The sequence below is a fragment of the Watersipora subatra genome, chromosome 1, assembly GCF_963576615.1.
Source record: "Watersipora subatra chromosome 1, tzWatSuba1.1, whole genome shotgun sequence".
Taxonomy (NCBI): Eukaryota; Metazoa; Bryozoa; class Gymnolaemata; order Cheilostomatida; family Watersiporidae; genus Watersipora; species Watersipora subatra.
Genome location: NC_088708.1, coordinates 21,302,421 through 21,327,729, shown reverse-complemented (window position 1 = coordinate 21,327,729; position 25,309 = coordinate 21,302,421). Strand labels below are relative to the sequence as shown.

The window sequence follows — 25,309 nt, the reverse complement described above, 5'->3', positions numbered from 1 at the left end:
GGCGTCAACAGTTCCATAGAACAAAACATCAAAACCAGTGTGTCAAACTCTATATATAAGCTTCCGCGATACGACAATTATAAAGTATTGTTATAAAGCAATATTAAAAATCTAAAACTTATAAAAAAAAAAATAATTTTATAACACTTAGCCAAACACTTATCAAATGAGTGCTCAATTTTTTTTTAAATTTAGGCTGTGAATTGATATAGAAAGGTGACTTGACTAAGCGTCGTCAAACATCTCTTGGAGACAGGACTACATCGCAAATTGCAATACCCATCGTTTGTCGATAACGAAAACTTGCGAACTAAGGCTACAGAGACGTTTTGATAAGTCCGCCATTTTGCTCATAAAACAGGCCGTTTGGAAGTAGCAATGCATAAGCTGTTCATCGGTAGATTGAGTCGAAGAACTTGTACAGCGGATGTTGAAGAAGTATTTGAAAGATATGGTCGGCTGAGTCGATGTGATGTCAAATATGGTCAGTTTTATGGTGGAAAGTATAATTTTTAGAGTTATCATCAGTTATCAAATCTTATCAACGCGCGAAATGCTGAAGGATTTCGATTTTCTTATGTTGATAGTTTATTCAATCGTGTATCTACAGCATTATGCTGGTCACTGTTATTTTTTGGAATTACTGTTGGTTTTGCTGTTTTTGGTATGTTCTGTGGTGTCAGGCCTGCGTTAGTATTTTCAATTTTTTAGTTCTGGAATAGGCTTTATGTCTGTATATTCCGAAGAAAAAAAACCGGAAATATGCTAGCTTGTATTAATACCAATCCGACACTCACAACTTTGCAAGAAGTTGCTAGTTCATTTTGGTTAGTATGCCTAATTATAATCTATCCACAACGAAAAAAATATTAATATTTTCTGTTGTAATAATTAAAAAGCGAAATGAGTGACTTATAATGTTGTATTGTTCAGTCTGTTATTGAGCATATGCCAACTATTCATTCAGGAATTCTATTGTTCAATGTACTTTTTTCTACATTTCCATATAGCTGATGCTTTTGAATTCATTCCCAATTGGCTGTACTAAGTACATTGAACAGCAGCTTAGCATTTTGACCTATGCTTTTAAGTGTGTGCTAGAATACTATGTTATATAATGCGCAGGTACAGTCAAACATGGATAACTCGCCCACGGATAGCTCGAACACATGGTTAATTCGAACGGTTTCCGTTCCCACGTAATGATAAATTGCTATAGATAACTCTAACTCAACACTGTTAACTCGAACTGTTTTTTCCCAACGGCTACCGAACCGGTTGTTATCGCTTTAGAAAATCACTTTATTCCAAGCCATAGAGGTAAACCTCAACTTTTCGTAATTCATAAGCGTCGTTATTACCACCATCGGCAAAATATTTTTGTCAACGACTTTTCTAAAGGTTTGGTGAAATTTGATTTATACCAAACATCCGCTTAGCGATCACCCTTCGGAAGTGAGGTAAAGTGAGGTAATCTTTGCATAAACTTCAAGAAAAATCGGCAAAATTGATCGTAGGTAAAACGCTCAAAAGAAAAAGAAAGTCTTTTCTTTTGAGCATTTCAACAACGATCAAGCTTTGCCAATGTCAATCTAAAATACATCCTGGCAATAACATCACCTCAAACAAAGAACCAATTTCAAGTGATAGAAAAATCTCTATACTTTTTGATAAAAACGTTTTAAACTTTACATTAGAAGCATTTAATTTGGAACAAGCCATTTGTGCTTTTGATTTATATTATAGTTTGTATATGTACATATATCTACTAATAAATAAGTAAATACATGGACTTGTGACAGCGCTCTGATAACTTGGACGCTCTGATAATTCGAACACTTTCGCTCAGTCCAGTGAAGTTCGAGTTATCCATGTTTGACTGTACTTGCTTGGTTAGAACACTGTAGAATTAGTAAGGCTGGACGGTTTTGGGCACCAACAGTATACCAAGACTGCACCTGTTTAAACCTATATCGCACTGCGTGCCTACATTAAGAGAACAACTCCCAAAAACATGCGGTTTGATTTACACACCAACAAATACCGCAAAATGAGACAAAAACCGCATGAATTTATGAGAGTTGTGTTCCACCTACCATTGCTACGCAGCACTCGCCAGCTTAGTCGGAGTAAGGCAACTCTAGCTCTACTTTACTGGAGTACAGGGTCCCGTGTGCTAAGCACACCCCTTGTGCAAGGGGTGTGCCTTGCACAAGGGATGGCATTTGGATTGCAAAACCCACCTGTTGGTTCATTCCACCTAACTCCAAACTTTAAAGTTGGATATTGCGTATTCTTTATTTTAGATGAGCGTGTAGAAAAGCGAGCATAGAATACAGAATCACAGACACATAAAATCATGTACCATGTTTGTTGAGAGTAAACTCAGCTCTTCAGCAATGAACAACAATTTATTTTATATGTAATTACAATACCGTATATGAAACAACATTCAACTTGGCAGCGTTGACTGCAATCCTACATCCATCTACAAGTAAATCGCGTGCTTATTAATAACTAACATTAAAGAAGTAAGCAGCGTGGTTTATACTTCTAATGTAGTGTATCAAAGCATTGCCAAACATCAGATTTCGATGATGTCGGTGTTAAAACTTCCAAATTTGCATCTTCGGTAAATTTCAATGATGATGTTGGTAATAAAAACCCCAAATCATCATCCTCGGTGTCTTCACCTACCAATGATGACAAAAATCAATTAGAGTACGAATTACAAACTAAACAGAAACATAAAATATAGAGCAGTTCGCGAACGTGAGGAGAGTGAACAGCGTAGAGTAAAATTTTGCAAGCAGCAATGTCTATATCAGTAATTGTCATTCTAAAAGCTTTGAACAATGTCTATATCATAAAATTTTGTTCTTTAGCGCTGCAAAAAAATAATGCACATTATTAAAATGGTATATTTTATTTAAGCGATTTAAGTTCAGATGGTTAGTTAAGTGCAGACGGGAAACAAAACTCAGGAAAACAAAAGATAATGCAACTGGCAAAGTGTAAGGTTTGGAAATTATCATTGACAGTCATAACAAACATGAAAATTTTGAATTCGAGTCTTGAATAAATAATATTCTCATTAATTCTGCTGCCTAGCTAGTATTTCCTTTCCATTTGGATTTATAAAAAAAATAGTATGGACACAAACTGCAATAACTGGCAAGTCAACGTTCAAGGCTGTCCATCCGATTAGCATCAATCTTTATTGAATCAAAAATAAAACAAATTAAAAATGATGATCCCCATGCATGCGATAGATTTAGACTTGAAGATTAGAATAAAAATGAAATGCCTCCCAGCCATACCAACTAATGCACCAAGTCCATTTTCCTATTCCACCATTTTTCCTTCCAACTTCGCTATCTCCTATTCTAAAACAGTTACTGCCAGAGTTATGTTCCCTTATCACTATACCCTTTTTCCCCAGAAATTTCTGGTGTCTTCACCCAAACTAGGTTACCGAGACAGAGTTTTGGTAACCCAATTCGTTATTTCTTGTCCCACCTTTCTATAATTTTTGATTTATCAAGTAAATCATTCTTTTCAAATTCATCATAATCTTTATCACTGTCGTATGGTACGCCTAGACTAGACCTAATTGGTCTACTGAACATGAGCTCACTAGGTGAGTATTGAGAAGACAATGGGGTTGTTCGATAAGCGGACAAAGCCAAAAATCTATCTCCACCTTTTGGCCGAAGCTTCTACAGTTTTAACAGGTTGTTTTTTCCAGTCTTCAAAATACTCAGGTGCTAAGGAAATTCCAAATTGCATCTTTTTGAAACAAAATCTTACCCCTAGGGGTAACAAAAGTTGTGAACAATTTACTCTTAGGGTGTAACTCTACTTTCCAAAATTCAGAATTAGAATTCGTTTTTCAAAAAATGCTACCATCAAATTACATAGCATCTCAAAATTTCTAGGTTAAGGATATATTTCCTCTTTCACACTAATGTTCAAATTTGTCAAGTTCACACACATCTTAATATTACCATCAGGTTTTGGCGCGATGGTAGTTTGTGAAAAGTGTGTTTCAACATTTTTAGAAATTGATTGAAACTTGTTTTTGTAGGTCAAGACACGGCATACGCCTTTGTTGACTACGAAAATGACAGAGACGCAGAGGTATGCAGAGTTATATAATCCTGTTGTATTTTGCTAGTTTAGAACTGTTGATATCAAATTATAAGGTTTTGTCACTACTAAATGCTAATCAAAGCGTTTTCTGGTTTCATTGCCAACATATTTCAACTAGCAGGGAGCGATTCAACTGCTTATCCGTGACCAAATGACCTATCTAGGATTATGCCTTCTGTGCTACTTAGCCAACGCTGGTAAGCAGAAAGGAGGCGGAAAGGTTTTCGAAGCTTTAATCTTTGTCAAGACCATTGCGATTTCCGCAAACATATTTTTTATCTTCTACAAATTTATAAAGCTCCATGTTGGCAGCCATTATACAAAAGCACTTGTGATCAGACAGAAGATGTGTACGCTAATAAGTTGTCATCTTCTCAGGGCTAGTACCACGGGTGTCCATGGAGCCACTCCATTCTACTCCATTCCGGAGCCACGCCTTTACCTGACACTCCATTTCCATGGATCCGTTTCTCTCTTGCTCCAAGACACGCCTATGTCTAGGAGTTTGTTCCATGTCCAGATAGATAGTGCCGATTATCTCTTAATCCGTTGACTAGCCCTAATCAAGTCTAAGTGAGCCATGAATTCAAGAGATTTAGGGGATGAGTTCGTTTGATTGCTTTTAGCGATATCTGTCAACAAGATTGCTAGTATTGGTAAGTTGTCGTCTGCAACTTTCAATTAAACCGGCGGTTTTACCCAAGAAAATGGCCCCACTATATCCGTCTCTGTTGGTTGCCACAAGCATCCAACTTCCTTATTCAAGTAGTTTCTTGCTAACTACTATTTATAAATCAACAATGTACCTATTTGTACTAAATATTAATATTAGGAATTTGTCATAGTTTTCGGACTAGGGTATGGCTACCTATGATGGAGCCATTGAAATTGCCCGGTTATTCTGATCATCATTGGGTGTTAGGCATGACTCGGGGATATGCTCAGTTTTTATCAACAGCTGCACATTGATATTTTAGAATGCAGTCAAAAGTGAAAACGGTCGCAAGCTATTAGGTGCCACAATGGTTGTTGAATGGTCCAAGAGTTTCAGCAGGCGCGGTATGCCATCGGTAAGTTTCCTAAAAATGGTTGTTCTGAGTTGCTTTTATATAGGATTTGCTTTCGAATGACTTAGACAAGTCTTTACACGTAACCTGTTTATATATGGTTTATTCATAGAGCTGTATTATTTTTATTTTTGTCTGATTTTTATCGTTAATGTGCAGCACTTTTTTTTTCGCTAAAACTAACCGCATCATCATGCCTACCACAATTGTTGATCCATATTGAATACAGTCATACCTCGACACACAAGCTTAATCAATGCGTCCTTGAGCTGAGCTTACATGCCAATGTGGTCATGTCTCAATGCAATATTTCTTATATTGTCATCCCTCAACATATGAGTGTTCCAACACGCGAGAACATCGAGATATGAGCAGAGTTTCGCGCATGTTTCATCTTTGAGATATGAGACGCCTTTGATATAAGTATACGAGCTGTTTCTCGATGGGCACTAAGTTGTCAAGTATGCGAAAGATCGTTTTCAAGAACAGCGTTGCTTGGTCCATTTCAAAAAGGTTGGCTAAAGTTTATATTTACCGTGAGGCAAAAAGTGCTAAACCACAAATGCATCATAAAAAATAAAGAGTTTGAAGTAAATTTTGTAAAAGATTGAGACTTAGCTTCAAGTGTGTGTTTAGTAAGCTAAATTCATTTAAGTTCAATTCAAAGTTTCTGTAACATAGAGTTCCCAAAGTCTAGTGTATTGAATGCGTTGCTGTCAAGTATTTCTCAGACGCCTCTTACACTAGTGTTACATCCTGAGAATTTTTGTCATATTTTTTATCTTCAGAGCGTGTAAATGATTTAAAACGTTGAATCTTTAATTCCTCAAAGCAATTCAAACCTCCGTTTCAAAGGGCGTATGTTTGAAAACATTGTATCAACAACGAAGTACTGCGTATGATGTAAACGTCAATATTCGTATTGCTGCACAAATCTTGGCGCTCGGAAGTTGGATTTTCATTAGTGATGTCCTAACAGTATCCCTCTGCTGTTCTGTTTTTAATGCAAGGGTTTAAAAAACTCAATTCCGAAATAAAAAATATTAACTCCCGAGTTTGAAAGAAAAATTTTCTACCCGCATTGACATTTGACCATGAACGCATTTTAGGAGTGTCAGCCACGATGTATAATATGCGCCCCGGTGTAGCTAAAAGCGCAACAGACTAATATAAAAAAGTGAAGCTGTGCGACAATTTATTCATAGCATGTGAACTCGTCAGCTATGAACAATTGGGAGTTGTGCGACTACTCCTGCGTATCATGTAAATACGCCTTCCTCATTCCTATAATTAAAACCATAACTTCGAAGTTCAAATATTCGCAGCATGTAACACTAGTGAATGTCACCAGGTCTGTGTCGAATGTGAAAACGTGCAGTAGTATACATAGTAATGTTACGTATCGTTGCAAGTTTGCGCGCCTAAATAGGTATTTGTTACTTTGTTAGCATAGATACAGACTTACAATTAAAAGCAAGTTTTTTCCCCTGCAATATGCTGTTTTATGTGGTATTTTCATTGTACGGTAATGGATTAATTTGTACTGTTACATTAATCTTTTCTAGGAGCGTTTGCGTTATAGGGAATTAACGTTACAAGAACAGTAAAATTCATGTAATATGCCTAATCCGTTCTAAGACGTTTACACACTCCGACCCCTTTGGCCATGTAAAAAGGAAAAACTTGACCTAACTCTTACAATTTGTGGGCTGTACTGTAACTGCAGTATTATTGGTTTGCATCGACGACTTTCGTTTTATAATCAATCTCACTGGTTTTATAGACCATAATTGCAGCGATTTTACAAGTTGATGTGTACTGCACATTTTCGACGTTCATTCACATCGATCTGCTTAAAACTAATAACAAATACAGTCAAACATGGATAACTCGCCCACGGATAGCTCGAACACATGGTTAATTCGAACGGTTTCTTTGGTCCGTTCCCACGTAATGATAAATTGCTATAGATAACTCGAACCCAACACTTAACTCAAACTGTTTTTTGCCCAACGGCTACCGAAACGGTTGTTATCGCTTTAGAAAATCACTTTATTCCAAGCCATAGAGGTAAACCTCAACTTTTCGTAATTCATAAGCGTCGTTATCACCACCATCGGCAAAATATTTTTGTCAACGACTTTTCTAAAGGTTTGGTGAAATTTGATTTATACCAAACATCCGCTTAGCGATTGCCCTTCGGAAGCAAGGTAAAGTTTGTTTGTGAATATTATTTGTTGAGGTTTTCATGAAAAAATGGTGTTCTGTTGACCTCATAGTTCAAAGTGAGGTAATCTTTGCATTAACTTCAAGAAAAGTCGGCAAAATTGTTCATAGATATAACGCTCAAAAGAAAAAGATGTCTTTTTTTTGAGCATTTCAACAACGATCAAGTTTTGCCAATATCAATCTAAAAAAACGTCCTGGCATAACATCACCTCAAACAACAAACCAATCTCAAGTGATAGAAAAATCTCTATACTTTTTGATAAAAAATGTTTTAACTTTACATTAGAAGCATTTAATTTGAAACAAGCCATTTGTGCTTTTGATTTATACTATAGTTTGTATATGTACATGTATCTACTAATAAGTAAATACATGGACTTGTGACAGTGCTCTGATAACTTGAACGCTCTGATAATTCGAACACTTTTGCTCGGTCCCGTGAAGTTCGAGTTATCCATGTTTGATTGTATTTTGTGCATCTACAATAAGGTGAAACAACAAAATATTTTTACTAAAGAAAGCAGTTCCACCTGTTTGTCATCTATCAGTATTCAGGGGTCAAGGTTGGAATAAAGGATAATTTTCTATGATACTCCAACTTGTGACATCCAGATTGGTCGACCTACGCTGTAAAACCTGCACCAATCGATTGCTTTTGTATTTATGGACAATTGCGAAGCTATCCTATTCTCCTTTTTGTGGACACATTTAATGATCTATTACGACGAACTAGAATGTCATGAAAGTTATATTTAATAGATATAACGCTCTCTCTGTGCGTGGCTTTTTTTCCGCAAGTGCGGCAAGATAAACTAACATTCAAATCGAAATTGAAAAATTGCCTGACTTCACACATGTTATATAGAATGTTTTACATGGGAAAAAGCAAAAATTTCACATAAATTTTTTACGGTATCCAAAATTTACGTTATAGGAGCATCTAATGTATTTAGTTGTTTTATATAAAAAATAGTGTCTTCAGACATGAGTAAACGGAGATACACGTACACACAAGCTCATTTCCAGAATGCATTAAGCATGATGTCGAAGTGTGACAAAAACCAGACATCTTTCAAGCTGCATAACTGACCACCCACCTTGAACACCCACCTGCAAAACTAATCAGCAGCTGAGTCCATTGGCTGATTCATAGGCTAGCTTATGCTTGTCAATTTGTTCCACAATTTTACTGGTGATCATCGAGAATTGGCTCATATCTCAAGGCAGAAACTTGCTTAAAATTATGCTCGTATCTCGATTTTCTCATATATTGGGGCACTTGTATGAGGAAGGTAGGACTGTAATCAATATGCCGACAATACTTATTATGATAATCCAAATCCGGTAAGGGTGTCATGGCCTTCGCAGGACTGAAGTCAATTCTCATTAAACAATGATAATTGACTTCAGTCGATTCAATGTGTCATTTACTAGTCTCAGTATGTATAGTCACAGCAAATAAATGCACTTCACAGCAACTGCATTTCATCAGAGTGTGTGACCAGACCTTTTGGTTATTCTATTTAATGTGTCACATTGGGTGTTTCAGGGACGACCAGGAGATGAATGCTACAGGTGTGGCAGACTTGGCCATTTTGGTCGAGACTGTCGTATGTCCGGCTTCAGGAGTTTCGGGAGAGGCCGTTCTTCTGCGATTAGAAGGTCTAGGTACAGTAGGTCAAGGTCTCGTAGTCGCAGTTATGGACGTCGTTCACGTGAGTTCAGCCCATTCAGCTTTTATTTACGTTAGTGCTATATTGGGTCTAACATGGCATTCACCAACAAAAATGTACAGAAACATTATATACCTTTTGATAAATTACAACTAGAAGGTTTATGTCAGTTGTTCATAGCCGTAACCAAGCGAATAAATACATAGTTTATTGATCAAAATTTCTTAAATAACCACAGATGTGCTCTAGGGAAACACTATTTTCAACATTTTCTGTGAGCTGCATTTTAGTGCTCGACAAAATTAATTGACATACACTGTTTATTGTTGTTTTTACTTCAGGATCTCATAGGAGATCTAGATCAAACTCGAGTTCACGCTCGCTGCGACGATCAAGGTCAAGATCAGGACGAAAGTCTCGTTCGAAGTCACCCAGAATATCTAGGTCAAGGTCTCCCCGTAGAGCAAGGTCTAAATCACCAAGGAGAATGAGGTCAAAATCACCCCGCAGATCACACTCTAAATCACCTCGAGGACAACGATCGAAGTCACCTCGTAGATCAAGATCCCCTGGAAGATCACGCTCAGCACAAAGGTCAGGGTCTATTCAGAACTCTCGGTCACCTAACAAACTGGGATCACGATCACCAAGAGCATCTAAATCGCCAGAGACAGCTCGAGCAAGGTCAAGAAGTCGGTCAGATCGTAGCCATTCGCGATAGTGACTCGGTGAACATTGCTCCTTTGTCCACAATTTGTACATAGCGATTTTCCGTGTAATACATAAATGTGATTCCAACTTATCATTATTCAATTGCATTGCCATATTTCATTGACTGCAAATGTGCAGTTGCATGTATTATGCCACTATTAGTAACCAGTGGTAGTACAGATAATATTGTTGCAAATATACTTTAACAGGTTTAGGCAAAGTAAAATGACAGAAACTTGTTATTAATTTTCAACTTTCATTGGATAATGACAGAAACTGTCATATCTAGTAAGTATTCCTGTTAGCAGCACATATTGGTACGAAATAGTCATGAATAGGTACCCTATTAATTCAAAAACATATTTGATAATACCTATAGTATCCATAATGATCACAATCTTGCATTTCCAAATAACAGATGAATGACATTACAGAACAATTATGCTGGATCCTGGGCACTTGTCAAGATACTATAGAGGAAACCAATCAATTTTATTTAAAACTTGTTTGAATGGCATATTGTAAGACAGCATCAACATTGTTTATTCAGTGAAGTTGAAGCTTCAACCCTACCTCAGCCCAAAAATGGCGCATAATCCAATTGCACGAGGTAATTTAGTTTGGTTAAAGGTGAAAAATGAATGTTATAGCTGTTTAAAGGTATATATTAATACCTCATCGAAATTGGTTTTTGGTTTTATAGTAGTGTTTTATTCAACCTTAACAAATAATGACACCAACACAACCACATTTGTTAGCTAAAACAGTTGCAAACCTTGGTAAAACATTACGCCACAGATTTATATCTTGAAGTATGTTAATGCACTCATTGTTAGAAGTATGTTAATGCACTCATTGTTAGAAGTATGTTAATGCACTCGTTACCCAGAAGCCAACCATTAAACATATGACTTGTTTGTTGACCCAAGCTCTAATTGGACAACCTTTATAGAATCCATCTTAGCCAAAATGAACTGTTTTAGGGAGCCTCAAACTAACCTACACGATTAACACAATGGTCAGGAATACTATTTGCGATAGTTTTTGAAGACCACATGTTATCGAAACTAATTGGGCCACTAAATCGCATCAGAAAAATTTTGTGTCACATTAATACAGACACAACTGTTGATCATATTAATCATATGGAATATAACCAAATGGTTGATTAAGCATTGATGAAGATGAGATGCAGGTTCAATAAATACATTCATATATTTTAATAACACGGGCACAAGATGATATCCTTGCTAAGCAGGGTTGGAAAAACCTTAGTTTTCATGTAAAAACCGAATAGACCAGGTTTTTTGGTTTAAACCAGTTTTTATAGTTTATATAATTTAGCCAAGGTTTTGCAATTCCAAGTCTAATTAATATCACTTGCTATAGCTGCATAATTGAGTATTGAACACACATTTGTGGAATCATTTGTTGAAGATGGTATTGTGGGAGTTGTTATGAGAAAAAGGAGATAAAACATGGAAATTTCAGAATGAACCTTTAATCAAACATGAATGAAGGAACACAGAGTGGAAATCTTATCACATAAAGTGAGTATATAACCTACAGCTCTTTGTTTGAGTTGGAATTTTAATCCTAGTGATTAATTGTGAGGTAGTGAAGAGCAGAGCATAATGATCTACAATTGCTAAAATTGAAGCCAAAAATTGGTAAATTCGTAAGGGTAGTAGTAGATACAATATATTATTGAATGTGTACTTAGGTATTGGTCATACGATAAATAAATACAGGTTTCCCAACTTTCTCTGTACCCAGTCTATTTCTGCCCTTTGAATAGACAAACCCAAATGTTGAGAATATCCGCTCAATGCTATCACTAGAGTTGATTTTTCGAAAGACAAAAAACTTGAGAAATTGAATTTTAATAATTTAACTACTTTGTCTTGTGCCCACCATATGAAATATTAGTTCACAAAGTTAAAGCTCTGCCCAAAAATATTGTATTGTTATCTTTTCTAATTATAAGCAATCCTCTCTCACTGGCCAGACTTGAGAAAGTTTTCATGCATTAATAGAGATGATAATGGGATTAGTATATTTCACATGATTTTCATATTTCATCAGTAAAGAGATCATCATATCACTTGATAAAAGCAATTGAAAATGAAATTCACTAATTCATTGTTGTGCTAGGATTTCATATAGTTGCAACTTGAGCTCTACCACCACCTTACTACTATGTGTTAAATGAACTTGCACAGCTGATAATTACATAGAAATGCATTTCTACCACACAGGAACCACTAGGAGCTTCCAATATTACATTTTTCACAAACAATGATGAGAAAACTAACTTTTTTTTCTGGCTGGTTTAAACCCCGGGTTTAAAGTACATGTGAAAAACAAATTCCAAAGCAACCAAGACGAGCTCAGAACCAGGTGCATTGGATTTCAGCAATCGCCATCACTTTAATTTGGTGAAGATAGTCTTGGCTACCTAAAACACAAATTTCACAGAATTGAATGGAACTACAACACTGTCATTCACATTTAATGATATTGCTAAAACAATCAGTGACTACAAATAACCAACTTGCAGATGAAATGCGGGTACAATACACTGGAGCAATAAATAAACCTGAATCATTTCTTGGTACTTGAATGAAAAGGTTGGTCAACTGATAACTAGAACCTTCTTGTATTGCCTACATCAATCTCTTGCCACCTTTTTCTGAGCATAGTACTTGACACAACGGCCTGAGACAACCAATATGAGATACGACGACAGTGGAGTCATTACATAAACTGAATTTACTTTTGTGGCAAACAATCATGTTACTAATTCCAAGCTTCACGCAAAATTAAGGGTCTTCACTCAAATCACGAATAATATTCCAAGCATGGATTCTTTGTAAATTTGGTTGCCTAAAGCCAATAGCTATCATTAGCAGCTGTGTAAACTGTAAACAGTGATTATAGGTGAGGCTGGATATATTAATAACTTTATGACTGGATTTATCCCAACACCAATTATAGATTTTCTGCCTCGAGTCTGACTTCTGCCAGATGGGTTGTTAAAATGCTGATGACTATACATTAATTGCTGACTACCGTAAGTCCTCATGCTCAAGCCGCGCGGCTTGTGCTCAAAAACAGATGACTCACGAAGGAAAAAATAATCCTCGAACAAGCCGTTTGTGGTATCTAGCCGCCCTTACCAACAAGCTGCATATGCCCACAGACAGCGGCTAAAAAGTGAGGTTTTGTCGTCCTTGACCCCTTTAGGAGCGAGAGTGTTGAGAAGGGTTTTGCTGTACCCCCGTCCTCTTGAATAAGAAAACAAGCTAAATCAGTACATGTGAAAAGAATTTTCTTTGACTTCCAATTTCGAATTAAAATTCCTGAACCCTTGCATCAAGAACTTACTTGCCATGTCTCAGCTAGATTTTTATTGCGCTGTTAGAGGGCTTAATGTTTATGGAAAGATGCTGGTCAAGAATGAAAAGGTGTTAACAACCTATGACTGTGGTGAGTTAAACATACCACATCATCTTCATAGATAGAAGTTTCGTTTGGAATTTAAATTTATTTAAAAAAATACAAAAAAAACACTCAAGAAATTTAATGTCCTGGATTCAAACTAAATAAAATCTTCACTGATAATTTGAATAAGATTGTGAGGTTAGTTTATCCGGTTTGCCTCTGTCTGTCATTTAGCTGAAAAAAAATCCCATATTTTAATCAGAATTGGAAGAAAAAAAACATACCAGTGATAATATGATGAAATGTAAATTAAATATATTATCGAAGAACAATCTGGTCATGTTGCAGTTGAGAAGCAAATTCTTCTTTAGTCTAAAGTATTTCAAAAACATGACCTTGAAAATAAACAGGTAGGTCGCCAAAACCCCCGTACATAAAAGTGTATCATGAATGCAATTCTATGGTTACAACGCGGAAGCTGAGAAGCTGCCCTGAGCCCCACGTAAGTTTTTAAAAAATGGCTTTCGCCGCGGTCTATTACCTTAAACTAGAAGGCGCGCCGAATGACAAGCCACGCGGCTTGAGCATGAGGACTTACGGTATGCCATAGATTATATGCTTTCATATTGAGCTGTGTTTATACATTTAGTGCAGCTAAAATAAAACATTGTTACTCATATTGTTCAACAGCGGTACTCAAGAGATTAAAAAACTCCATGGCAACCCAGTTACAAAAAGCTATGTGGAATGTCAACAGACCCAAAGTTATAATAGTGAAAAAATTGCCTTTGCCACATGAACGTTTGCTATCTCAAACACATTTTCCAGGTATCAAACAGCAAATATGGTGCATTGCTGTGAGCATAATGTAGATAGATATCTACACAACAATATTGATAATACTTGAGGTTGGCATGAAGCAGTGTTATTGCTAGAGCAAAAGAGAGCTGGCTGATTATAAGTTGTTCCACAAAAATTAGTTTTGATTAAAATAAAACTTTTTCTGTAATAACTTTTGAAAAATTGTAGACTTTCACAATGCCACACCTGCAAAATCGAAATCACATGAGCTGTTAGCAAGTCATTTAGCACACATGGTGGGGGCCATATGGCCACATTACACACACTTTGGTCACTTGGTAACCTGATTAGGGGTCTGAGACAAAGCATAAAAAAGTTTGTGAACTAAATTGTCCCGTTATCATCAATGAATTTACAAAATTTCATCATACATATAACTAAAATTTCTACACTTAGTGAAATCCACACCACAACTCGCTCATTGTACTGACTAAACTGAAGATATTATCAAACTACTGAAGTCAAGACATTCCCACCTTCTCATCCCGAGAAGGTGACAAGGTACAACGAGAGGCACACTCTTCTCGCAACAACTTCTGCGGATCCTGTAAAACACATAGGACTGATAGATAATAATTCTCTATGTATGCGTTGCGAACATAGCTTCAGCTATGACTCTAAATAGACTGCTTGGTATCATCATAACTAATATAACTAACCTCAACATCCTCTTTGCCCTCTTCATCACCTCCATCCTCTTCAGGATCTATTTCTCCATCTTCCTCTACTTCTTCCACCTGCACGATAAAAAAGTTGTTTTAGTGGCAGTTTCAAATACCAATATTTTATTCTTTTGTTGTGAGTATATATATAGGTTTGACACACACACAAACCAAATTGCAAATTAGTTAAATATTTAATTACACTGATTTGAACACTCATGACTGTAAAATTGAGCCAATTGGCTGGTGAAATGTATGTTTCTACATATAATATGTATAAACACTTATGCTGGTTAATTTGCTCAAATTTACATTCTTGAGAGTTTGTGATAAGAGGTACCCTTTTGAAACTTTTCTTAAAGGTTGACTTGCAACAAAATTCACATTACACTTATTTGGTATCATAAGATTCATCATGTTTTACTCTGTTGTGTTGTAAGTGCAAAATATATGGAAATGTGATTACAAGCTCTTAAAAGCTCAAAAACGAACAGTTAATCGCAGCCATGCGAGACTGCCGTAGTTTGGATTCTCTTTCTAAAATGACTCAAATGTGACGCATTTATGAGAGATGGTTTCTGTTTACACTTTGATGCAACCTTATTCGTCGAAATGTTTTCACAAATATACTTCACGTATTCAATAAAACCATGTCTATTGTTCTTATGCGTCTATTTTATTGTCATTGTAATGCTGTCACTTTTAGCAGTGATATCTTATAACTTACCGTAAAAATTCATTTAACTTTTTAACCTTACCTCGAAGAAGTACATACCATTGTCTGATAATCATGACGAGCCTGTCGGTCATCTGTGATAATCGAAAAGTGATGCAAAAGTTATTTGCGGAGTAATGGTTCACATAATCAGAATACGACTTGCCGATTAGACCAGGCCGAAACAAAGCTGTAAAGTAGCCAGCATCTGTATTTGATACAGGGTCTTCGGTAAAACCCGAAGTGTTTTCATAAACTAGTACTACGATAAGTTTTATATTGAGCTTTGTATTGGCCTTTCAATTCACATGAGAACATACGTGACAAGACGATAACCAAATTTCGTGGCTATGTCATCGAAATAAAGAAATTCCAATCTACGGCGGCTTTTTATTTTTGAGCTTTTAAGAGCTTGTAATCACATTTTCACATATTTGGCACTTACAACACAACAGAGTAAGACATGGTGAATCTTTTGATACCAAATAACTGTAATGTGAATTTTGTTGCAAGTCAACTTTTAAAGGTTTACTTGCAACAAAATTCACATTACAGTTATTTGGTATCAAAAGATTCACCGTGTCTTACTCTGCTGTGTTATAGGCGCAAAATATGTGGAAATGTGATTAAAAGCTCTTAAAAGCTCAAAAACGAAAAGCCGCTGTAGATTGGAATCGCTTTATTTCTCTGACGTTGTCATTACAGTTTGGTTATTGTCTTGTCACGTGATGTTCTCACGTGAATTGAAAGGCCAATACAAAGCTCAATATAAAACTTATCGCAGCACTAGTATATGGCAAACACTTCGAGTTTTACCGAAGACCCCGTATCAAATATAGATGCTCGCTACTTTACAGTTTTGTTTCGGCTTGGTCTAATCGGCAAGTCGTAATCTGACCATATGACCCAATACTTCGCAAATAATTTCTGCAGCACTTTTTGAGTATCACAGGTGACCAACAGGCTTGTAATGATTATCAGACAATGATATGTACTCCTTCGAGCTAAGGTTAAAAAATTAGACGAATTTTTATGGTAAGTTATGAGATATCGCTGCTAAAATAAACAGCATTACAATGATGATAAAACAGATGCGTAAGAACAATAGACATGGTTTTATTGAATGCGTGAAGTATATTTGTAAAAATATTTCGATGAATAAGGCTGCATGAAAGTGTAAACAGAAGCTATCTACCACAACTACGTCACATTTGAGCCGTTTTTAAAAGAGATTCCAAACTACGGCGGTCTTTGTGGCTGCGATTAATTGTTCGTTTTTTAGCTTTTAAGAGCTTGTAATCACATTTCCACATATTTGGCACCTACAACACAACAGAGTAAAACATGGTGAATCTTTTGATACCAAATAACTGTAACGTGAACTTTGTTGCAAATCAACCTTCAACTATACTGATCTGCAATTAGAATTTGTGGGTTCAAATCCGTCACATTGAACTACTACTATAATATAACTATATCTTATGAGAAACAAACAGTTTAGCTGTGGATACTGGATATACAGTAGTGACATTAAACCTTACATCCTTATCAGCATGCAGCAAAACCCAGCTTTGTAATAAATTTAATAATGTATGTTATCTAACAGGATTGGCATGAAAATTCTCATCCCCGTCATATGACATTTATTTCGCCGTATGATATCGACAAAAACTTCTCTCAAAATTCAAATTTGACAGTCAGTGTGCTGAATACATCAAAATAACAATGATGCCAATATGCTATTCATTGAATTCACTCCCACAATGCCTGAAAGAAATACGATGCTCACTCTCTTTCTCAGTTTAGCATCATTTTTATAAGTTGTAGTGAAACAAAACTAGAAACAGATTGGTGATACAATTTTAGACGATGACAAAGTTGAAGTTTAGTAAAATAAATACAAAAATTTAACTCTAAGTTTGTGTTTAGTACACAAAATTAATTTCAGATAAATTTAACATTTATGTTATAGGTCCGTCTCAAAGGTAAGAACTCCCTACGGTATGCACTTCACATCGTACAATATAATGTTACATTTTCTTGCTGATCATAACCACCAAATACACTAAAGTTAGTGTAAGTAACTATAGTTATTTATGGTTAACATACCATTTTGTTACTGATTTTTAAATTTAACTTATTAATTTTTAATATGTAGAGTATGTATATAAAAATTTGATGTTTTTATCAGGGTTGTGTGTTTACATTAGATAATTACTATGGGCTTCTATACTCCTCTATAGGACATTCTCGCCTTACGATGCTAAAACTAGTGCGAATTAAAATCGTATGGCCAGGATCCAATGTAGTTTAAATCATTGATCTGCATAAGTATTTTCTTAGAAAAAAAATTACGATTTTTTTTGTAATTTTGCAAAAATCATCGGTTTTAGACCATAACTCTTGTTTTTGAAGCTATGATGAGTTTATTTAGTAAACTTGAAGGCAGGGTTAGCTGTGAGGTAGCAGCTGTAACTTGTAAAGTTTTTCCTCACTACTCTGTGTAATATAATAGATATAATGACAACACAGCCTTTGCTGCAATCAACTCGAGTGCACGCATTGAAAAAGCATTCTCCAAATTGAACTTCGTTTATTGACAAATAAAAACCAGCTAGATACTGAAAAAACCCGCAAGATGGTATTTATATTTTGTATGATCAACTGCATAGAGCACACCAGAGAAGAATGTGCTTGAATGTTTCATAATACCATTTTATATTTTTGGCTTTAATTCATAGTTTGTGAAATCACTAGTAACTCTACTCCACTAACTTGCATGTAATTTGCACACTATAATTTTATCTGCCTGTTGAATGCGAGAAATATATGAATTTATTAAGTTCAAACATTCAAGTCATTAATACTGAAAAGTGGGTTTGATTTTTCAATAATTCCAGAAAAAAAATCATGATTTTTCCCAACTCTTTATCGAACAACCTGAAGATCAACCAAGCTAAAATATCCCATCTTCATAGTAGAATCCAAACTATTTCCAACTATCACAAGCCATAGATAATTTCAACTTCCATTTTCACCCAATGCAGCAAAACGTCAATCAAGTTCTGCTGATCCTTGCTGATCCTTTCCTTCTGGAAACATCTAAATTATTCTTGCTCACTTATTCTTATCACTTGTTATTCTTAATTATTATTATTAGAAATACCCATACAATGCTAAGGCCAGGTTACAGCTGCTCTGAATGCAAAAACTGAAAACACATCAATTTGCACAGCGTAAGGCAAAACAACGTATAACAGGATAATTGCAAACTGGGGTTGCACTGTATTTGTGAAAGCCTTAACCATTTGAACCCTAACGGGCGTTATTCCGGCACTGTGTAAGGCGTGTCAGAAACCCTAGCACTCGGAATACCAGCATTGTTTACAAAAGCTGTTTCTAAGTATAACAGCGTAAACCAATCAGCTTAATTCTTGCACAGGATGTTACACCAGAAATTTCCTTTCCATTTGTAACAGTTTTCAAATATCTTTATCTATTTCCTTCGCTATAATAACAAATTTTATTAGAACGATATCGCGAAAAAATTGATACGACATGTTCGATGGAAGGTCATGGTTGAATGTGATAAAAAAATTTTTGTGAGACTAAATATAATTTTGCAGTTTATTTTGAGTCATGAAAAGATGATGAATATGTGCTCGATAGATATGACACTAAATGTTTTTACAAGCTTTTTAAATTGTACAAACCTTTATAGTTTTAGCCCGAATAATGGTTAAATACTGATTTTTTTCAGTTTGAAGACATTTGGTGTGTGAGTAGCTTGACTTTTTACTAGTATTTTACCAAATAACATTGTATTATGAACACATTTAGATATACATGTATTTAGTAAAAGTTTAAAAACTCCGAATCGTTGGACAAATTGCCAAGGATTACTGACACGCGTTGGCAAGTATGGCCATGGTTCAAAAGTCAAGGTCGAAAAGGTTAAGATTTTATCTGACCGAGGAATTTCCAATTTACTTTGACCAATATTCTGATAATAACAATATTACAGCAAAGTTTGTTCAACAGTACAGCATTCTCACAATAAGGCGCCTCTATACCGCCACTAATGTCAAAGGTAATGTTAGTATACTCGGAAACCCAACTGTAAAGAATCGCCACCTGTGAACTGAATGACTGATATCTCTTCCGATTGCCTTAATAAATTAATTGACTGTATAAACCTTGCTACACCCATTGATGATGTTGAGAAGCCAAAGAGATAACACACACAATTTAAAGATCTTTACATGAGTGTAAACACCTTGCAACTTCACGAGTAATACAATGAAAGTAGTATATAGAGAGCAGATCTACACACAAAAGTGACGGATCCAGCGGGGGGATAGAAAAAGGGGGTTGTGAATTAAATTGGCTAGGGGTGTAGATTGAATCGTGTGGAGTTGAATGAGATGTTGGGGTTTGGGGGGAAATTGTGGTGTAGAGTAGGGGGTTGAATTCGAGGGGTTACGGATCTGCTCCTGGCGTAATCGACGGATTATCTGTGGATGAGTCATCGGATTAGCGGGGATGAGTCATCCGATTGAACGCGGATTATCGCGGGATTAATCGGGGGAATCGTCGCGGATTAGTCGGGCGAATCGTCGCCGATTATCAGTGGAATAGTGGGGGTGAATATCTGGGACATCGAGGGCTGGATGGTTTTCCGGAGTGGATCTCGCGGATTATCGAGGAGAGCGAGAGATTACCTACCGGATGAGTGGGGGGTTAATATCTGGGACACCGAAGGGTTGATTTTCCGGAGAATGTTATATATTTGAAACATTGAATATATATGAGAAAGTGTTTATGTACAAAGTTATTTTTTGAAGATTTGATGATTTTGTAATGTTGAAGCTCTTGAATGGTTAAGAATTTTAAGGAATTTATTTTCGGTTTTTTTTTGTATTTTTTTGTATGTAAGATTGAAATTTGTTGGAGAAATTAATATGTTGAATGAAAGATCAGTTTTATTACAAAATTATTCACTTTAAAAGATATATTTATATGTATTATTCATTATTCCCATCATCATTTTGTTTCAATAAAAATAAAATAGTTTATGTTTAACTTGAAATATATGAAAATATTCAAGTAGATAGGACACAATAAAGATAATATAGTATAAATGAAACATTGAATATATACATAAGAAAATGTTCATGTACAATCTTTATCAGTACTTTATAATAATTGTACATATACTTATTCTCTGTACTTTATTAACACACCTGATGATCTCTTACAGTACTTTATAATAATTGTACAAATACTTATTCTCAGTACTTTATTAACACTCCTAATGATCTCTTACAGCACTTTATAATAATTATACATATACTTATTCTCTGTACTTTATTAACACACCTGATGATCTCTTACTACACTTTATAATAATTGTACACATACTTATTATCTGTACTTTGTTAACACACCTGGTGATCTCTTACAGCACTTTATAATAATTGTACACATACTTATTCTCTGTACTTTATTAACACTCTTGATGATCTCTTACTACACTTTATAATGATTGTACACATACTTATTATCTGTACTTTGTTAACACACCTGGTGATCTCTTACAGCACTTTATAATAATTGTACATATACTTATTCTCTGTACTTTATTAACACTCTTGATGATCTCTTACAGCACTTTATAATAATTGTACATATACTTAATATCTGTACTTTATTAACACTCTTGATGAACTCTTACAGCACTTTATAATAATTGTACACATACTTATTATCTGTACTTTAATAACACTCCTGATGATCTCTTACTACACTTTATAATAATTGTACATATACTTATTCTCTGTACTTTATTAACACTCCTGATGATCTCTGACAGCACTTTATAATAATTGTACATATACTTATTCTCTGTACTTTATTAACACTCTTGATGATCTTTTACAGCACTTTATAATAATTGTACATATACTTATTCTCTGTACTTTATTAATACTCCTGATGATCTCTTACAGCACTTTATAATAATTGTACACATACTTATTCTCAGTACTTTATTAACACTCCTGATGATCTTTTACAGCACTTTAGAATAATTGTACACATACTTATTCTCTGTACTTTATTAACACTCTTGATGATCTCTTACTACACTTTATAATAATTGTACACATACTTATTCTCTGTATTTTATTAACACTCTTGATGGACTTTTACTACACTTTATAATAATTGTACACATACTTATTCTCTGTACTTTTTTACCACACCTGATGATCTCTTACAGCACTTTATAATAATTGTACATATACTTATTCTCAGTACTTTATTAACACTCTTGATGATCTCTTACAGCACTTTATAATAATTGTACATATACTTATTCTCAGTACTTTATTAACACTCTTGACGATCTCTTACAGCACTTTATAATAATTGTACACATACTTATTCTCAGTACTTTATTAACACTCCTAATGATCTCTTACAGTACTTTATAATAATTGTACATATACTTATTCTCAGTACTTTATTAACACTCCTGATGATCTCTTACAGCACTTTATAATAATTGTACACATACTTATTCTCTGTACTTTATTAACACTCTTGATGATCTCTTACTACACTTTATAATAATTGTACACATACTTATTCTCTGTATTTTATTAACACTCTTGATGGACTTTTACTACACTTTATAATAATTGTACACATACTTATTCTCTGTACTTTTTTACCACACCTGATGATCTCTTACAGCACTTTATAATAATTGTACATATACTTATTCTCAGTACTTTATTAACACTCTTGATGATCTCTTACAGCACTTTATAATAATTGTACATATACTTATTCTCAGTACTTTATTAACACTCTTGACGATCTCTTACAGCACTTTATAATAATTGTACACATACTTATTCTCAGTACTTTATTAACACTCCTAATGATCTCTTACAGTACTTTATAATAATTGTACATATACTTATTATCTGTACTTTAATAACACTCCTGATGATCTCTTACAGCACTTTATAATAATTGTACATATACTTATTCTCAGTACTTTATTAACACTCTTGATGATCTCTTACAGCACTTTATAATAATTGTACATATACTTATTCTCAGTACTTTATTAACACTCTTGACGATCTCTTACAGCACTTTAGAATAATTGTACACATACTTATTCTCAGTACTTTATTAACACTCCTAATGATCTCTTACAGTACTTTATAATAATTGTACATATACTTATTCTCTGTACTTTATTAACACTCTTGATGATCTCTTACAGCACTTTATAATAATTGTACACATACTTATTCTCAGTACTTTATTAACACTCCTGATGATCTCTTAATACACTTTATAATAATTGTACATATACTTATTCTCTGTACTTTATTAACACCCTTGATGATCTCTTACTACACTTTATAATAATTGTACATATACTTATTCTCAGTACTTTATTAACACTCCTGATGATCTCTTACAGCACTTTATAATAATTGTACATATACTTATTCTCAGTACTTTATTAACACTCTTGATGATCTCTTACAGTACTTTATAATAATTGTACATATACTTATTCTCTGTACTTTATTAACACTCCTGATGATCTCTTACAGCACTTTATAATAATTGTACATATACTTATTCTCTGTACTTTATTAACACTCTTGATGATCTCTTAATACACTTTACAATAATTGTACATATACTTATTCTCTGTACTTTATTAATACTCCTGATGTTCTCTTACAGCACTTTATAATAATTGTACACATACTTATTCTCAGTACTTTATTAACACTCCTGATGATCTCTTAATACACTTTATAATAATTGTACATATACTTATTCTCTGTACTTTATTAACACTCTTGACGATCTCTTACAGCACTTTATAATAATTGTACACATACTTATTCTCAGTACTTTATTAACACTCCAAATGATCTCTTACAGTACTTTATAATAATTGTACATATACTTATTCTCTGTACTTTATTAACACTCTTGATGATCTCTTACAGTACTTTATAATAATTGTACATATACTTATTCTCTGTACTTTATTAACACTCCTGATGATCTCTTACAGTACTTTATAATAATTGTACATATACTTATTCTCTGTACTTTATTAACACTCCTGATGATCTCTTACAGCACTTTATAATAATTGTACATATACTTATTCTCTGTACTTTATTAACACTCTTGATGATCTTTTAATACACTTTATAATAATTGTACATATACTTATTCTCTGTACTTTATTAACACTCTTGATGATCTCTTACTACACTTTATAATAATTGTACACATACTTATTCTCAGTACTTTATTAACACTCCTGATGATCTTTTACAGCACTTTAGAATAATTGTACACATACTTATTCTCTGTACTTTATTAACACTCTTGATGATCTCTTACTACACTTTATAATAATTGTACACATACTTATTCTCTGTATTTTATTAACACTCTTGATGGTCTTTTACTACACTTTATAATAATTGTACACATACTTATTCTCTGTACTTTTTTACCACACCTGATGATCTCTTACAGCACTTTATAATAATTGTACATATACTTATTCTCAGTACTTTATTAACACTCTTGATGATCTCTTACAGCACTTTATAATAATTGTACATATACTTATTCTCTGTACTTTATTAACACTCCTGATCTTTAATTAAATTAAACTAGTAGACTTGCTAGCATCACATTCTAACTGATATCTTCAAAATATGGAAAAGACTGTGAAGTGATATGTAATACACAATCTTTCGATAAAATCATGACAAAATACTTTTGGTAAAGAGAACCCTGTTATCATTCATCAATCTTTGAGAGAATAAATGATACATACTACATTTATTCAAAACAATACATATCTTCATTTTCTTTATATTCTCTTCAAAACGAATACTTACCTATACCTACCTTAGTACAATTCCTCCATCTGTCCATTGGGCCTTCTTTTTTTTTTTTTGCTCATCCCTCTATTTACCGGGCAAGAGACTGTTATGGAATGGTTAAGCCAATCCAAACAGGAGAATTCCATAGGCAAGCCTAGGAAAACACTCAGGTCGATTGCCAAGGCGCTTGTCCACACGACAGCCTGAACACAGCGACACTCAACGAACTTAATCGCGAGTAGCCGGCTAACAGAATTCTAGCTGAAGCATACAAGCCTTATGGTATCAACGCTCGATTGCCCCAAAATCTCAATCTGTATATAAGTAGGCATCAGGAGCAGGACTAAGTGATGAAAAGGAAAATTACACTGAGCAAGCTTCTTATACAGAGTATTGAAGAATAGTGGCGTATCCAACAGAATCAATGAAGCGAAAATAGTAAACAGATTTTCGCGAAATTGAATTTCGCGAAAGTGAATTTCGCGAAATTACACATTATATATATTATATAGTCAACTTTCGCGAAATTGAATTTCGCGAAAGTGAATTTCGCGAAATTGGATTTCGCGAAATTACACATTATATATATTATATAGTCAACTTTCGCGAAATTGAATTTCGCGAAAGTGAATTTTGCGAAATTACACATATATATTATATGTGAAAAGTTGACTATATAATATATATAATGTGTAATTTCGCGAAATTCACTTTCGCGAAATTCACTTTCGCGAAATTCACTTTCGCGAAATTCAATTTCGCGAAAGTTGACTATATAATATATATAATGTTTAATTTCGCGAAATTCACTTTCGCGAAATTCAATTTCGCGAAAGATGACTATATA

At 34.4% G+C, this 25,309-nt stretch overlaps 2 protein-coding genes across 2 annotated transcripts in view; one reads left to right on the top strand and one right to left on the bottom strand.

Annotated features, from left to right (window-relative positions):
- The first annotated feature begins 331 nt into the window (after positions 1 to 331).
- Positions 332 to 10,058, top strand: LOC137401017 (serine/arginine-rich splicing factor 7-like). The gene is made up of 5 exons (XM_068087362.1): positions 332 to 484; positions 4,088 to 4,140; positions 5,130 to 5,222; positions 8,998 to 9,163; positions 9,463 to 10,058. The coding sequence occupies exons 1-5, from the start codon at positions 379 to 381 to the stop codon at positions 9,840 to 9,842; spliced, it is 798 nt and encodes a 265-aa protein (XP_067943463.1). The 5' UTR covers positions 332 to 378; the 3' UTR covers positions 9,843 to 10,058.
- A 1,825-nt stretch (positions 10,059 to 11,883) lies between these two features.
- The window catches only part of LOC137407520 (fizzy-related protein homolog), a 36,093-nt gene continuing 22,667 nt past the window's right edge, over positions 11,884 to 25,309 (bottom strand). Inside the window, exons 10-12 of the mRNA XM_068094078.1 lie at positions 14,797 to 14,874; positions 14,614 to 14,682; positions 11,884 to 12,290 (exon numbers count right to left, since the gene is read on the bottom strand). Coding sequence (XP_067950179.1) covers positions 12,258 to 12,290; positions 14,614 to 14,682; positions 14,797 to 14,874 — 180 coding nt within the window. The 3' untranslated portion in view covers positions 11,884 to 12,257. The remainder of the gene's footprint in view (positions 12,291 to 14,613; positions 14,683 to 14,796; positions 14,875 to 25,309) is intronic.